The sequence below is a fragment of the Arachis stenosperma genome, chromosome 5, assembly GCF_014773155.1.
Source record: "Arachis stenosperma cultivar V10309 chromosome 5, arast.V10309.gnm1.PFL2, whole genome shotgun sequence".
Classification (NCBI taxonomy): domain Eukaryota; kingdom Viridiplantae; phylum Streptophyta; class Magnoliopsida; order Fabales; family Fabaceae; genus Arachis; species Arachis stenosperma.
Window position 1 is genome coordinate 65,392,457 of NC_080381.1, and position 16,167 is coordinate 65,408,623.

General features: G+C 33.2%; 1 protein-coding gene across 1 annotated transcript; it reads right to left on the reverse strand.

Annotated features, from left to right (window-relative positions):
- Window positions 1–326: 326 nt before the first annotated feature.
- On the reverse strand, window positions 327–3,963 carry LOC130980852 (uncharacterized). Its single transcript, XM_057904493.1, has 6 exons — window positions 3,646–3,963; window positions 3,503–3,576; window positions 3,149–3,275; window positions 1,657–1,935; window positions 1,053–1,115; window positions 327–956 (listed from the first exon to the last, which is right to left on the reverse strand). Exons 1-6 carry the CDS (start codon window positions 3,961–3,963, stop codon window positions 327–329), a joined length of 1,491 nt encoding a protein of 496 aa, XP_057760476.1.
- Between the last annotated feature and the right edge of the window lie 12,204 nt (window positions 3,964–16,167).

Below are 16,167 nucleotides of genomic sequence, written 5' to 3' on the forward strand. Positions count from 1 at the left end.
TTTTAATAGTTATATGTTTTAATTTTTTTTTTCTATTTGAAAAATAGTAAACCGTTAATACAGATAAACTTTTAAATATAAAAATAAAATTTAAACAAAATATTAAATAACAAGACAAATAAACTTTTAAATATAAAAATAAAAGTTATACTAAATATTAGATAATGAGTTTACAAACTTATCAAAATAATAAATAACCCTCTAACATAAAGACTCAAGACAAGATAAATAACTAAACTTAGATTTATATTCGTTTAAATTGCAATCTACTAATAATACAAAATATTCAAAGTAAAATAATTAAATAATAACCTACTCATACTCGTCTAAATAATCATCTGAGTCATCAAAATCGTCAGAATCATCCTCCCTTTGAGAACTCTGTGGTTGTCCTGGTCGCTGCAGAATAGGTGGGAGTTTTCTACCTGGGGCTGGGGTTGGGACTGGGACTCGGGCTGTGCTTTTCTGAGAGCTTGGGAAAGTAAAAGGAGGAGGTGGGAGAACACATGTCTAGAACTACTAGGACCCATGGCTCTCACATACTCAGTCAAACTGCTCAACTGATGACTAAATTGATCCATCTGTGAGTTACTGGTGTTGAGATCCTCACGCAAAGATTCAATAGTCTGTTGCCACTCTCTTTTCTCCCTTTGATAGCGGTCTTCAAGCTCTCTATATTTAGCAGCATGTTGTTCAACTTCCCTATTGAGTATTATGATTCGTTCTCTAAGATCCAAAACATCAGCGCTGGTGGTCGTGGTTGACCCATCAACTCGAGGCCGCACCATGGAAGAGTCCCTTACCTCACCCATACCATATACCCTACCTCTTCGTTTTTCACCCACTGTCTCAATCCATATGCTATCCTCAGAGACAGGCGGTGGATCAGTTACACCAGCCTCTATAGCAGCCTGCCGCTCTTGCTCAGCCTGAAACATACGCTCTTGAAATATATCCTACAATGAGGAGAAATGATTGATAAACTACTATAAGTATTAATATGGTATAACAATTAGATAACAAAATAGTTACAATTAATAAAGACAAGTTACCTTTGTCTTTCGAGAGTGTTCATCAACCCATTGAGTCCTATCCTCTTTACGAGTATGAGTGTGCTAAAAAAACTCATCCATACGTGAAGGTCTTCCATGCGAATGATTCTACATAATGAGAGAAACAATATGACACACTGTCACTGATTGAGAAAAAAATTGCATATAGTACTGTTGCATAATGAGGAAAAAATAGTTAAAAAGCAGAATAAAAGCAAAAGCATAATAGAACAAGCTCATTTTATTTAAAACCTCAATGGGAGACGTGACAATAAGAAGCTAGACATGGTTTAATGGACTTCAAGATCACAATCAGTGGTCAAAACTCACATTTAGTTGCAACTTAACAATCCATCAAGCTCATTTTGTTTCAATAAATCATAACACAAGTAGAAATAACAGCATGCAAGGTATGGACAATGAATTATAATTAATGAACCATGACCTTCAAAACTCAGATATTCCAATAAGAAAAATTATAAATGAAATAAATAAGGTAAACAAACATATTAGAATTGCTGTGAGTTTTTTCTTACTTGTTTGGCCTTAAGAAATTTTCAGAACAGCAAATATCAAAGTAAAGAGGGTTCTATAAGCAACTTACTAAGCGTAATCTCGCTTCTGGAAAGGTGGTGCCTCCTGTAGTATGAAGGGAAGTACCTTGAGTTGATTTCCTGGCAGCTGTATTTCTTGTCTGTAATTGTCTATAGGCATCAGTGTTCCAACGTCTCATCAATTCACCAAGAACTTCTGGTGGGATCCAATATGGACGGGCACCTTTTTTGCGAATGGCATGGAGCATACCTCGCAAGCGCTTGGCAGCCCTAAACCTCCAAGCTTGATAGATATTATCCTCCTCCGTATTAATAATGTCAAAGCATTTCTATTTTAAAAAAAGACTTTATATCACATACCATAACATTCCTGCTCTCTCAAGTAAGTCCCTAACATACTTAGATTGAGTGATGTGAATATCATGATCAGATAAGATATTAAATTCTAAGCCTAAGAAGAAATTAACACTGCCTAGATCTTTTAATGCAAAAAAGACTTTATATCAGCAATGAGAGTGCAGATTGTAGAATCATTATCACATGCAATGAGAATATCATCGATATATGCTAAGATATAGATTGTAGAGTATGAATCAAACCTTATGAATAGTATAATCAGGTTTAACATTGTTTAGCATTTCAAAAGGTGACTTCATGTTCAATGTAGGAGTTGGTAATCTATTAATTAAAAATGTGACAGTGAGGAAGGTATCTTCCTAAAATTGTTTAGGTAAATCAGCAGTAGCAAGTAAAGCAAGGCCAGTTTTAGCAAGTAAAGCTTTCTTTAAATGTGGCAGTGAGGAAGGTATCTTCCCAAAATTCTTTAGCATTATCTATTTGTATACGTTTGAGTTTACAACCAGTTTCAGAGCAACATGTCCCAAAATCAGAGCAGCTAAAAAGACTAGCTCTTTTTATTCTTTTTTCACATCATAACTACCCTGAATGCCCTTTTGGGTTATTGGGTAGACACATAGACATATATGACATAAATTCAATATTCATTAGATAGAACTTATCAAAACTATTTTCATTATTAAGCACAAGAAACCTTTATTTATTATGTCCTTCCATTTTTGTCATGCACAAATAACTCCAATTCATGAATCCAATTGAGTTATTCACCATCTCTTTATGGAATATTCATTTATCATGTGTGTAATTCCAATTCTTATATATAAATTAAAGTCTAAAGTGGACAACCTACTTTCTCTCACCAAAGTCATATGTGTATACCATGTTGCTAGCTTTATCTCTTTCTCATTATCATTCTTTTAATATTTTTTATGTAATCATTCTATCGAATGAAGAGAAATCAAAAGCTGATGATCCAAATGAAAGCAAAGCAATAATATAAAATCAAAATCCATATATAAAAAAGCAAAATACATTGATGAGTGTAAGCGATGCATGCCAGTAGCATTGAGTCCTAAACTAACCAATCCAAGCCTTTAACTATGGTAACAAAAATGAAAGCACTTCGTGTAATATGTGGACTGGAGCATAAATTATTCATAAGGAGCATAAGGAGATAGAATTTACCCTCCACTTAGTCCACCATATTTTTCGAGTATCATCATCTGCCTCATCAAAACTCAGCCAAGGCTTATTGTAGTTTTTCCTAAAAACCTGAGAAATACGCTTCAATCCAGGCTTATGTGGGTGCCAACTACATCAAAAACCAAATGACACCATTTAAATATATGGATCTTGGACACAGGAAGCAAATAGTTATGCTAGCTTTGATAACAACTAAAGGAACTAAGAAGATAGGCATATCGAATCAAAGCAAATAGTTAAGCAAATATTTTCATTAACAAATATCCAACTAAACAAGTAAAAGCACACCATTTAAAGTGCATGCTTAGTTCATAAAATTTAAAGCAAATAACAAACCATTTGGCACCATCATATCTGAGCTTCGGAGCACTTGTGCTGGAGTGACCAGTGGCAGTGGATGTTCCTTGACCCTGAGCATCTTGGGTACTATTAGATGTGGTTTATCTTTTCCCACAAGATCCTGCTCGACTGGGAGCTACAATAGCTGGATTACTCTGCACACCATGTGAGGCAGTGTTGGAAGGTTCATTGGCTTGTTGAGTGCATGATATTGGCACACCCGGAGTAGGCATCATCTGTATCTGAGGCTCTTGACGGGAGGGGGTAGTAGTAGCAACAGGTGGCGGTCTCCCATTGGTCAGAGCAGTCGTGTCAGATGATGACCCAACAAGAGAGTATGGATCCGTATGCAAGTCAAGGGGCTGACCAGTAGAAAGCCTAGGCCTCCCCTTTCGACCTTGGCCACGGCCACGGCCACGACCATGACCACGACTGCGATCTCCGTCTCTACCAACCATATCCTGTACACGTTAAAATAAGCAAGTTATTATCCATAACATAACCGATACATGATATATGAATTAACAAATTAACAAATTTATTAGAGTAAAATCAGTCTACCATATGCAATTAAAGTAAAATCAGCTAGTATTGTCATCAGCTAGTAGTAAAGAGGAATCAATGGCTGTAGGATTTTTTACAACATATACTAACCCTGCACTGCCAGCTCATTGAAGCAGCAGCAAGAAAAGGAGTATTAGCTATTGAAAAAAATAAAATAACTGAAGCAGCAGCAGCAAGAGGAGTATTAGCTATTGAAATTTTCCATTTAAATCCTTTTTTGAGTTTTAATTAAGGCTATTTTTCATACATAAGTGAAAATAAATACAAGGCAATAGCAAAGAGAAATTTGTTCCTCCTATACATAAACACTCGTCCCTTTGGACCAAAATCAAAGTGTAAATGGCAATAAGAAAGTAGTATGAAATCAAGTTACAAAAAATCAACATAAAGAGAAGAATTTACCAACTCCTACTTGATTCTAATCTTCTATGAAGCAGCAACACATATACAAAATATAATTTATTTAAAAGTAAATTAACAAATTTGCAAAATAAGAATTTACAACTAAAACCTCAATCCGAGAATTTTGAACTTCCATCATCATCAATGTAAGCATCATCGTCATCATAGTTCTCAATGTCATCATCCTCCTCATTATTTACATTAAGAACCTGGAGGTCAGCTACTTGAAGTTGTATCATATCAACATCTCCTGACGTAGAAGCTAATGATGGTGGAAACTCGGTTTCTGAAATGATCCTAGCATGTGGAGGCTCATCATTCTGATACACCTCGGTTTCAGATTCATTTTGTGCCTCCTCCATTATTTTTCGTGATTTACATGTAATCACAACCTTCCAATTAGACTTACAGCCTTGTGGATATGGCATGTAATACACTTATCTAGCTTTTTGCGCAAGGATGAATGGATCGTAACTCCCATATCTCCTAGTGGGTAATACTTCAATTATTTTGTAGTCTTTGTGTCTACGTGTTTCCCGAGGCCTGGTAGGGTCATACCACTCATAGTAAAACAAGGTGACTCTTAAACTAACAAGACTTGGATATTCAACAATCAAAATCTCTTTAAGAGTGCCGTACTAATCAGATGCATCATTTCCTCTATCACCTTTAACATATATGCCTGTATTATCTGTCTTCTTTCCAGATGCATGCTCAGGAGTATGAAATCTATACCCGTTAACCTTGAACATACCAACACTCATGGCCCTAGTTTTTGGCCCGAATGCTAAACTCAATAAATGAGGACAAGTTATGCCATTACTGGGATTTTTTTACCTGATTTTGTCAAACAAAATATAGTATTTAGAAAAATAAGATTTACTTTTGCATATTTTGATACAGTCAACAAAATGTAAAAACTTACATGCTCATGGAACCATGATGGAAAGTTGGATAAAGAATTATTGCTCCCATGGATCGGATCTGCTCATATTGACTTCTAAATGTATCGACTTCAGGACAATTCAACAAGATATGTAAGTGAGCAGCTTTCATTTCCATACTAGTTAACCATCTGTCTTTGTTGGCTCCCCCAGCAATACCTGGTTGATCAAAAATAGAAAGGGTAGGCTCAGATGAACTTACACCACCATCATCATTCCGATTCGGCCTTGTTCTCTTAGACATGACATGTGGCTCAAAGTAATAAGAACAATAACTTGATGTCTCTCTAGCCAAGTATGCTTGACAAATTGAACCCTCTACTCTAGCCCGATTCTTCACTGATCTCTTATACGTGCCTATTTCACGCTCAAATGGATACATCCACCTATACTGAGCTGGTCCACAAACACGTGCCTCATATGCCAAGTGAACTGGTAGATGCTCCATTACGTCGAAAAAGGCAGGTGAAAAAATTCTTTCTAACTTGCACAAAATAACAGGAATATTAGCTTCCATTTGTACAAGATCGCTAACCCGAAGAGTAGATGAACAAAGGTCCCTAAAATATTGACTTATTTCAGTCAACGGTTTCCACACGTGGTTGGCAACTCTTTGAAGGCTAACGGAAGCAAACACTCCATAAATACATGACAATCATGAGTTTTCATCCCAAACAATTTTCCTCCCTTGACATCGACACACCTTTGTAAATTTGAAACATATCCATCTGGCATTTTCAACTCTTGTACCCATTTACAAATATTTTTTCGTTGTTGGAGTGTCAAGACATAGTTGCCCTTAGGCTTTGCCCAATGACCTTCGCGTACCTGCACCAAATTCAAATCTGGTCGCTTACAAAGCACAGTCATGTCTAACGTTGTCTTTTTATTGTCTTTTGTTCTTTCAGTATCCATAACGGTATTCATTATGTTATCAAAAACATTCTTCTCAATATGCATTAGATCCAAACAATGACGAACCAAATGATCTTTCCAATATAGGAGATCCCAAAATATACTCCTTTTGGTCCAATTGTGTTCCACCCCATATCCGCTCAATCTCACTTGTCCTCCTGTGTCAACTATTTTAGGATAGTGTCTAACTCTTTCCCAAACCTGTTCGCCAATAAGCCTAATAGGAGGTTCTTCATCCTCCTCAACATTCTTCTTAAAACCAACTTTATTACGCCTATAAGGATGACCTTCAGGTAAATATCTCCTGTGACAGTCAAACCACATATTCTTTCCGCCATAATCTAACCAAAAGGCTTTGGTATCCTCCATGCATACTGGACACGCTAATCTCCCCCCCCCCCCGTACTCCAACCAGACAACATTCCATATGCAAGAAAATCGTTAATTGTCCACATTAATGCAGCCTTTAATTGAAAATTCCTCTTGCTATGAATGTCGTATGTTAAGACGCCTTCATCCCATAACTCTTTAAGTTCATCTATCAATGGTTGAAGATAAACATCAATTTTTGCTTTGGGATTTTCTTTTCTGGGTATGATGCACGTTAGGAACAAAAAAAGGTCTTTCATACACATATGAGGTGGAAGGTTATAAGGGGTAACTATAACAGGCCAATAAGAGTACGATGTGCTAAAATGAACATTAGGAGAAAACCCATCAGAACAAAGTCCAAGTCTAACATTACGCGGTTCGCTTGCAAAATGAGGATGCTTGGTATCAAAATGTTTCCATGCTTCACCATGGGAAGGATGTGTCATCACGTCGTCATTTCTGCGATTTTGGTGATGCCACAACATATAAGGGGCAGTACTCATTGATGCATACAACCTTTGTAGCCTTGGAATCAATGGCAAATAATGCATTCTTTTATATGGCACCTCTTTATTTTTTCCCTTCCTAGGCTTAAATCTCTGCTCCCCACAAAATTTACATTGACTAAGATCTTTGTCCTCTTTGTAATATATCATACAACCATTGACACAACAATCTATCTTAACCTCCTTAAACCCAAGTTGGGAAACAATTTTCTTAGCTTCATAGTAATTAGCAAGAATTTCATTTGGAGTTGTTTGCATTTCTCTAAACAAAGTTGCCCACTGGTCAAAAGATCCCTGGGATTAGTTACCCTTTCATTTTATACTCAGCATCCTACTAGTAAGGGACAATCGTGAATGGATACAATTTTTCCACAAGGATTTACTAACTGAGTCTAAGAGGTCATAAAATCTCTTAACATCTCGATTTGGTTCCTCCACTGTTGGTTGCATGTACATGTGAAACTCAGGTTGCAAAGCATCAATAACCATCTCATGATAACGATCAAAATTTTCTTCCCATGTAGCACCACCTAATTCAGAGCTACTTTCAATATCTTCTTCTATCCTAATCTGATTCTCTGTGGGTATCTCTTCTCCATGCCCTGTCCAAACCCAATAATTAGGTTTAAACCCATAAGTATATAGATCAATCTTAATGTCGATCAACTGTTTAAATGTTCCACATTGACATCTGGCACATGGACACCTAACTAAACCTCCTCTGAGAAATTCATGAGTTCTAGTACACACATCCACAAATTCATTTACCCCTTTAATAAAACTGGGTTTAAGACCCCGCCTCTGATCATACGTTCTATCATACATCCAACTTCGATTCTGGTTTTCCATTATTAATGAATTTAATTTCCTACATATCAAAGGGATAATATTCACTTTTTAATTTTTTTATTCAACGAGAAACCACAACAAATAAAAATCTTATCATCAATATAATTTATACTTTCACTATGAATGGTTTACACAAACAAGCATACATAAGTAAGTATAGATAAGCATGTATAATAATTTAACAGAAATAATAAAGATAAAGATAAAGATAAAATAAAACTCAATAGTTTAACAGTGATAAAAAATAAATAAAAAAAGTAGAAGATTAAACTTTGAATAGCTTTTCTGGGAGTCTTAAACTCTACCAATACTCGTGATAGTGTAAATAGATGCCACTAGAACTTTGATAATACTTGTGACTATGTCAACCCTGCCAAAAAAATATATATAGGCACATCAACACTAAAAACAATACATAAAAGTCTTCTAAAACTTGAATATAAAATCACTTGTTCACTCAGTAATTTTTTATAAACAATTAATCAGGTCGGGTTCATAGTAATTAGAGTACTAGACCTGAGATAAATGAATACTATAGTATTTCCATTGGAATAAACTTGTTCACTCAACAATTTATCGTATATTTATAATATAATTATTCTCCAGCAAGAACAATCATTTTCAGAATGACAATACCAATAAAAAAATATTTCTCTAGGCAATGTTCTCTCTCTATATATATATGAAAAAAGAATGGAGAATTCGAATTTTATTTTGTACATGTAACAATTTATTATTCAGCAATAAATTTTTAAATAGAATTTAAATCCGCAATAAATTAACCCTCAATAATTAAGTTTGTATTTAATCTATTATATTTTTCTACTTTCTTTCTATTTATTACTATTAGCATGCATGAATAATAATTTCAAATTTTCAACACATGCATGCAGGCACTTAGATTCTATGGAAGCGATGGTGTAACAGTGACAGGCATAACAATATATCAAAATTTCATCACCTGCTGATAGCCCCAACACAGATGGAATCCACTTGCAAGAATCCCAGAATGTGCTCCTCCATAGCAGTACACTTGCTTGTGGTAATTTTCATGCATTCAAATATTTTAAAGTGTATATACCATTCAAATTTGAGTAATTTTAGATAATCAATTTTTGTGGCCAATATTAGCTAAGTTTTTAAAATTAATTTACTTATCTTAAATTGACTAATGTTGACTAATTAAAAATTATTGGTGCATATAAGTCATAAATATAATACTAATTTATAGAGTTGCACTTCAAGATCTTTCAACATTCCATTTAACAAACAATTACACACTATTTTAATTTTCACTTTAGATAAAAAAATGCATTGAATTAAACATAATGCATTTAATCTTATTGTGCTGTGTTCATTGGCATTTTATGCAGGCATTACATAACCAGCCTAGAATGTTCATGTTACATTTTTAACATAATAATTTCATTTTAGAGCATGTTGACACCATATCTAAAAATATTATGTACAAACTAATTACATTCTAGTGTATTCAAGAAATAAAACTAGACAAAATCTAAACAAGTGGATCAAGATTTGTGTGGTTAAAGAAATAAGAAAGCTGCTTCAAATGTATATGCTGTTGTTAGAAAATCAAAATATAAAGTTAGGAATAGGGTATTGCCATTTGAAACAGGGCATAATTAGTTTCAATAATACCATGAAAAATATATGCTGACTAATAATAATGAAGGGAAAACACACAGCCTTATCTTCTTAGTATTACATGGTATATCCCAAAAAATATGTAAAGTAGAAGAAAGAGTTAAGAACCAAGTCCTGGGAGCCTATTTTAGGCCGTATATTGCCTTGTTAAGGCTGCAGATCAAATTTGAACCCTACTGTATGAAACCTTGTGATTTGCTCCATGTATACATACCTTTTCATGTAACTCACCATTTTAAAAGGTATTGTCAAAATCAAATTGACATAATTTTCACCCTCTATTAAGAAATTAGACATGTGACACTAACAAACATACAAAACACGAGTTAGTAGTCTTAATTAGTCAATCATGCCATGCACCTTCCCGGGCCGAATGAATATAATAATATATATTAATTGCTGCTACAATGAAAATATTTCACTCTAATATAGGGGGCTGCTAGTAGGTATGACCTATGTGTACCATACTCAAGATTTAGACATGTTAATTCATAATCAGTTTTCCATGTATGAGTTTAGTCTTGATTATTTAATTATATGTATGGAATATGCATTAATTTTTACTGCAACCTTGCATGAATTTTGTCAAGCCAAGTAGGTTTAGCTGCTTAATCTTTTATTAGTTGTATATAGGTAGCACAAGTTCTTAGCATGTTCCTAAGCAATTAGTTAAGAAAGAAATACAATACATTTTTTTTTTCAGTTGGTAACGCCTAAAGAGGGTGTTATAAAAATGGATTTGGAATTTCATATCAACAAACAAGCTCAGAAAATTGGTGATATCCCAAGAAAATGTCAAAAACAATGCACACAAAACTCTTGTCTCTTCTCTATTCCACCATAACAATAATCCTATGCCTTATATCACAAAGCCATTCAAAAACCCATGAAGATGATACCAATGCCCTCATTGAAATAAAAAGAGCCATTGACTCAAACTCAGTGTCCCAAAGTTCATTCCTTTATAACAGCACTTTGTCCTTAGACAACACCTCAAGTAGAGTAACAGTACTTGATCTTGACACAATTGGTTATGAAGGGTTCTTAACAGAACTAACAGTTCTCAACATCAACAACAACAAATTAGAGGGCCATTACCAGAATCACTTGGAAATCTAAGGAAACTAATAAGGATCACAATGTCATCAAAATTCTTCACAGGCAAAATCCCAGAGGAGATAACAGGGATGAGAAGCTTAACATACCTGAGCCTTTCAAGGAATAGATTTGCTGGAAGAATACTAGACCTCACCAGACTCTGGCAACTCGGTACATTAGACCTTAGCTTCAACTAGTTCTATGACAATCTTCCTATCAGTAATGAAGATTGTACTTAACGCTAATTCAATTCCAGCAGTAATGAAGAGAAAGCGAAGTCAACCAAGAAGACTAGGAAAGAAATTAAAGAATACCTAATATAGCTTGAAATCTGTGAATGAATTGAAGCATGCAGATCCAGAGGTAGAAGTAATAGCTTTGTCGCCAAAGTCACAGATAGCGACAAACCGTTTCGTGTCCAGAGGGACCAGAATCTGCAGCTGCACCGGCGAGAGCACAGCCTGCCGTGGAAGCTTCGGCAGAGGGAGAAAGAAGATGTGGTGTGGAAGAAGGTGGATGTGGAAGAAGGGGAATTGGGTTTCTGAACTTTGGGGGAATTGCGTTTCTGGATGCGGGTGTCATGATTTTTAGTGATAAAAATCGACGACACTCATGTCGATTTTAATTTTATCAAAAAGTAACATCTATTGCGTCTATTTTATACATTAAATCCACACCGTCTATTTCATTTTAGAAAGGGATCTAGACTGTTCAAATTTATCGACGGTAATGTTGTCAATATTTGAAATAATAAAATAGACGGCTTTTGCGTCGATTTTAAAATAAAAGCATTTTCGACTTCTCGTGCGTCGATAATGTGACGATAATAGGAAAAAAATTAATGCACCATATAAATATCGACGACCTTGCTGTCGATTTTAATATTTTATTTTTTAATTATTTTTTTAGTAATATTGACGGCAAGCCGTCGAAAATTATCGACGGCAGAAATAGCCGTCGATTTTTGGCGTCGAAAAAAACGCTTTTTCTTGTAGTGATTTAATATTGTGGGTAGTATAAAATCTCAGTTTTAATATTATTTTTTCCATGTGATTTTATTTTTATATAGCTGCTATTATTTTTATAGTTAGTTATAGCAGGTTCTTGACCTAGTAAAAGAGGAGAAAATTCTAATAAAAGTAAAAAAATAAATAAAAAAACAACAAAATATGCATTGACACACATTTCACATTTATTTTTTATTTTTATCTATCATATCATACACAATAAAATAGCAAACACTAACTACACAATAATTTCTTTGGGATTGCCATCAAAATTATTGTAAATTAAAATTTTATTACTATTTACCACATACAAGAACACCGTTATGGGTGAAGATGAGGTAGAAGAACCAATTTCTACCTAAAAATGAAACTAATAAAAGAGCAAATAAAGAATTAATTGCCTAAACAATTATAATCTTAGTGATTAGGTTATAGAAAATTAACATTCAATATTGAAAAGTATTTATTATCATCGTTGTTTTAATATCTATTTTTTGTGAAAAAAAAATTGTATTTTTTGAGTTATTTATCCAAAAGCTACAACTTTAAAATAAGTATTGCTATAACTAAAAATCCAAATACAAAATAACTTATTTATAAGCTGCTATTAATAAAAGTCCGTATATTTTAAGCTCTTTTCCAAAAGAGCTTATTTAAGTTGTTTACACAAACTGAGCCTTTTAATGGTGAATGCTATTGGCCTATCGTACCTATCACTTTGTACCTAAGTTAATAAAAAAGGTAAATAAATATAAATTTTACATTATTTACTTTTTATTTTAAATATTTTATTTTTTATTTTAAAAGGAAAGTTAGGTAATTTAGGCACTATAACAAAGGCACCATAGAACTTACCATTTTTAATTTACTAAACACAAAATAAGAAGATTGTGTTTTTGAAAAGTACAAATACCCTTTTAAAAAATTTTACCAAATTAAGTGTTAAGGTGGAGTTTTCAAAATTAATTTGTACTTATCAAATTTAAAAAGTCTAATATAAATTTGTACTTTAATTAATTTTTAAATTTAATTTTATATTTATGTCTATTATAGTTTATTTTAAATTTAATTGTGATATTTGTACTTATTAAAAATTATTTTTAGGATGAATTTGCACAAATACTTCTCCAAAAAATTTTACCAAACTAAGCATTACGACGAAACTTTTCAAAATCTTGTACTTATTAAATTTAAAAATCTAATATAACCCTGTATGTTAATTAATTTGTAAATTTAACTTTTATATTTTTATCTATTATAATTTGTTTTATTTTTAATTATTTTTAAATCATTTTAAAAATAAAAATTTTACCAACTCAACTATTAAATCTTTCTCAATCATTTTTGAAAAAGGATCCGCCAGTTACGAACAAGCAAAACCATTTATTTTTATCACAATTTCAACCCAAAAAAAAGAAAACCATCAAAATAAATTAAGAGTTATTCTCCACATACAACTATTTTTCTATATAAATTATACAAATCATTTATATTCATGGGCTTTCACGTTTTTCTCTGTGCCTCTTCTTCTTCTTCTTTCTCCGTGCCTTTTCTTCTTTTTCTTCATAATTTTTTCTTTCGTTATTGTCGTCATCAACACCACCTCTTCCTCCTTCTTTTTCATTGAAATTTTTTCTTCTCTTTTCTTTTTCTCTTTCTCCATCATCATCAGTTATCTCGTTGAAGATAATAAATAATTTAGGTTCAAATTCTCAATTGAACCAGAGCGAAATTGATTATTATTTTGAATTCAATCAAGTAGCTAAGGTGTGGTTCAATTTAGAAGAAAAAATATAACATTAGAGAAAACATTTTTTTGCTGCACATTTGGGTGTATTTTAAGAATTTTTGGGTGTATTTTTATTCTGATAAGTTCTGCATAATTCAAACCTCTTCCTCTTCCTCCTTCTCATCTTATACTGTTTCTTCTTTTTTTTTAATCATCATCACCATCTTCTTTTTTTCTTATTCATCTTTTCTTTTTATTTTACCTTCTCAAGTTTCTTCTTGTTTTACTCTTTTAACAAGAATAAAAAGAAAAAAATCAAACAAAAAAGAAGAAGAAACACCCAAAATTATTTGGAAGATGATGAACTTACATTCATTTAACTAAAAGAAAGAAAGAAATAAGAAAATAAAAAAGAAGAAAAAATGCAGCATTAGAGAAAATATTTTTCTGTATTTGCAGCAAACTTGTGTGTAACACAAAAATATTTGGGTGTAACACGAAGATATTTGGGTGTATTTTAAGAATTTTTCGGTTTATTTTTATTCTGATAAATTCTGCATAATTCAGAACTCTTTCTCTTTCTTTTCTTTATCTTCTACTGCTTCTTCTTCCTCATCTTATTTCGTTTTCTTATAATTCTTTTTGGAAGAAAAAATCAAACAAAGAAAAAAAAAATATATAATGTTGCAAAATCAATAAGAAGAGGAGGAGGAAAAAGATCCAGCAACAACAACAGCAATAAAAAAAACAATGATGAAGATGAAACACACGAAAAAAAAGAGAAGAAACACAATGAAGAAGGAGAAGAAGAAGAAGGAAGAGGAGGAGGAGAAGGAGGAACTGAAGAAGAAGAAGTGTCTTTCACAATAGTGAATGAGAATACACTTTGGAAACGGTTGAGTGACACGTGTGTTATCACACTGCAGTGGGTGAATGTAGGTTTTGTTAAACTTAGTTCAACTTGTAAAACTTGTAAAACAAAAAGACTTATATGTGTAACATAACTCATAAATTAATAAAGGGAAAGTATGAGTAGACAATAGCTTTATTGTACAATGCATACAATGGGGTTTAATTGAAATTAAAATTAAATTATGAGTAATTAATTAATTTTAAATTCTTTCTAATTTAAAATTTGAAACAAATTAGAGTTACCGTCAGTTATAAACCCACTTAATCCCTAATCCTAATTTCCATCCATTTTCCTTTTTTGAACCAACAGTCACCCTACCCCCAAAAACCCTCCTCTTTCACTGCTGAACATCTGATCCCTGCGCCTCCACCTGACTTGGAACCTGCGTCGGCACCGTTCAGAACTGCAGCACCCAGTCTCCTTCGCGCACCTCTACCGTCACTGGCAGCAACTGCTTCGCCCATCAGCATCGTCTCGAACTGCAGTGCCCAATCTCCGTTGCGCGCGTCGTCCGTGGCTGGTGGGAGTTGCCTCTCCTGACACCGGAACTCCACCGCTCACCCAACATTGGAAGAACGCATTAAAGCAACAGCAGGGTATGCTTCCTTGTTTTCACTTCTTCTTGGTTTCTCAAATTTATTTCTTGGATATACGAGGAGTATTTTCTATTTCTAAAATGCTCCAATGAGTCTGTAATTAAATATTATTTTTTATTGTTTAGATTTTTTTCCAAAGAATAATAATTAAAACTTTCTTAATTCAATTTAAAAAGAGATATTTTTTTCATAAAAGAGAATTTTAAGGACCACTTCTTGGTTCAATTCTCAATTAATTGATAGTCCTTTTGATTGCACTAGTGTAAACATTTCAATTCATACACCATGAAGACAGGCTCCAACTGTCCAACATAACACAAGTGCCTTTGTCAATTATGATCTCATTGTTTCCAGTGATAACCAAATATTGTGACAGCTTTTGCTTCATTCACAATTCATGGAGTTATGGAGCTATTGTAATATGCATCCATGATAAAATTTGTTTGTCAATGTTACCTTCATTGCACCCCTTGGCAAATGGCATAATACTATTTAGCCAATGTGAAGATAACAGTTGCATTCTCTATTATTAGGCTTGCTTTTGATTACACACATGTCTGCTTTAAATTCATGTCCTGTCCAATATTTAGTTCAAATCCCATAATCACATCAGTGAACTAGTGAGTTACTTTTACTTCACTATGGTTGCTTACTTTTTGCCTGATTAAAAGACTTTATTAAAAAATAGTGAGTATAGTGCCTATTATAAACTGAAATTTTACTAACACGCTTAATCCAGTTTAAGTTAGTCATTTTTTTGGTGGTTTATATTGTTGATATTTATATCATAGTATCATATGTCACTTAATTCCTTTGGTTGATTTTTTTTTGTTTGTGTTCGATTGTAGGTCGTGGAAGTGACGAATATGACTGAGCTAGAAACTGATAAGACAGAACGTGGTCATATTGTTGAATTGGATTTAGTTTACCATTCACTGAATTCATGTATGCTTGGAGTTGTTGCAGTTAGATATAAGTTATTAAGTTATAATAGACATGTTATTACATTTCTAAATCCTACTTAATTATGTCATATTCCATCATGGAAATTTATCACAAAGTGTAAATTTTTTCAATTATAAAACATATGCCGTTAGTATCA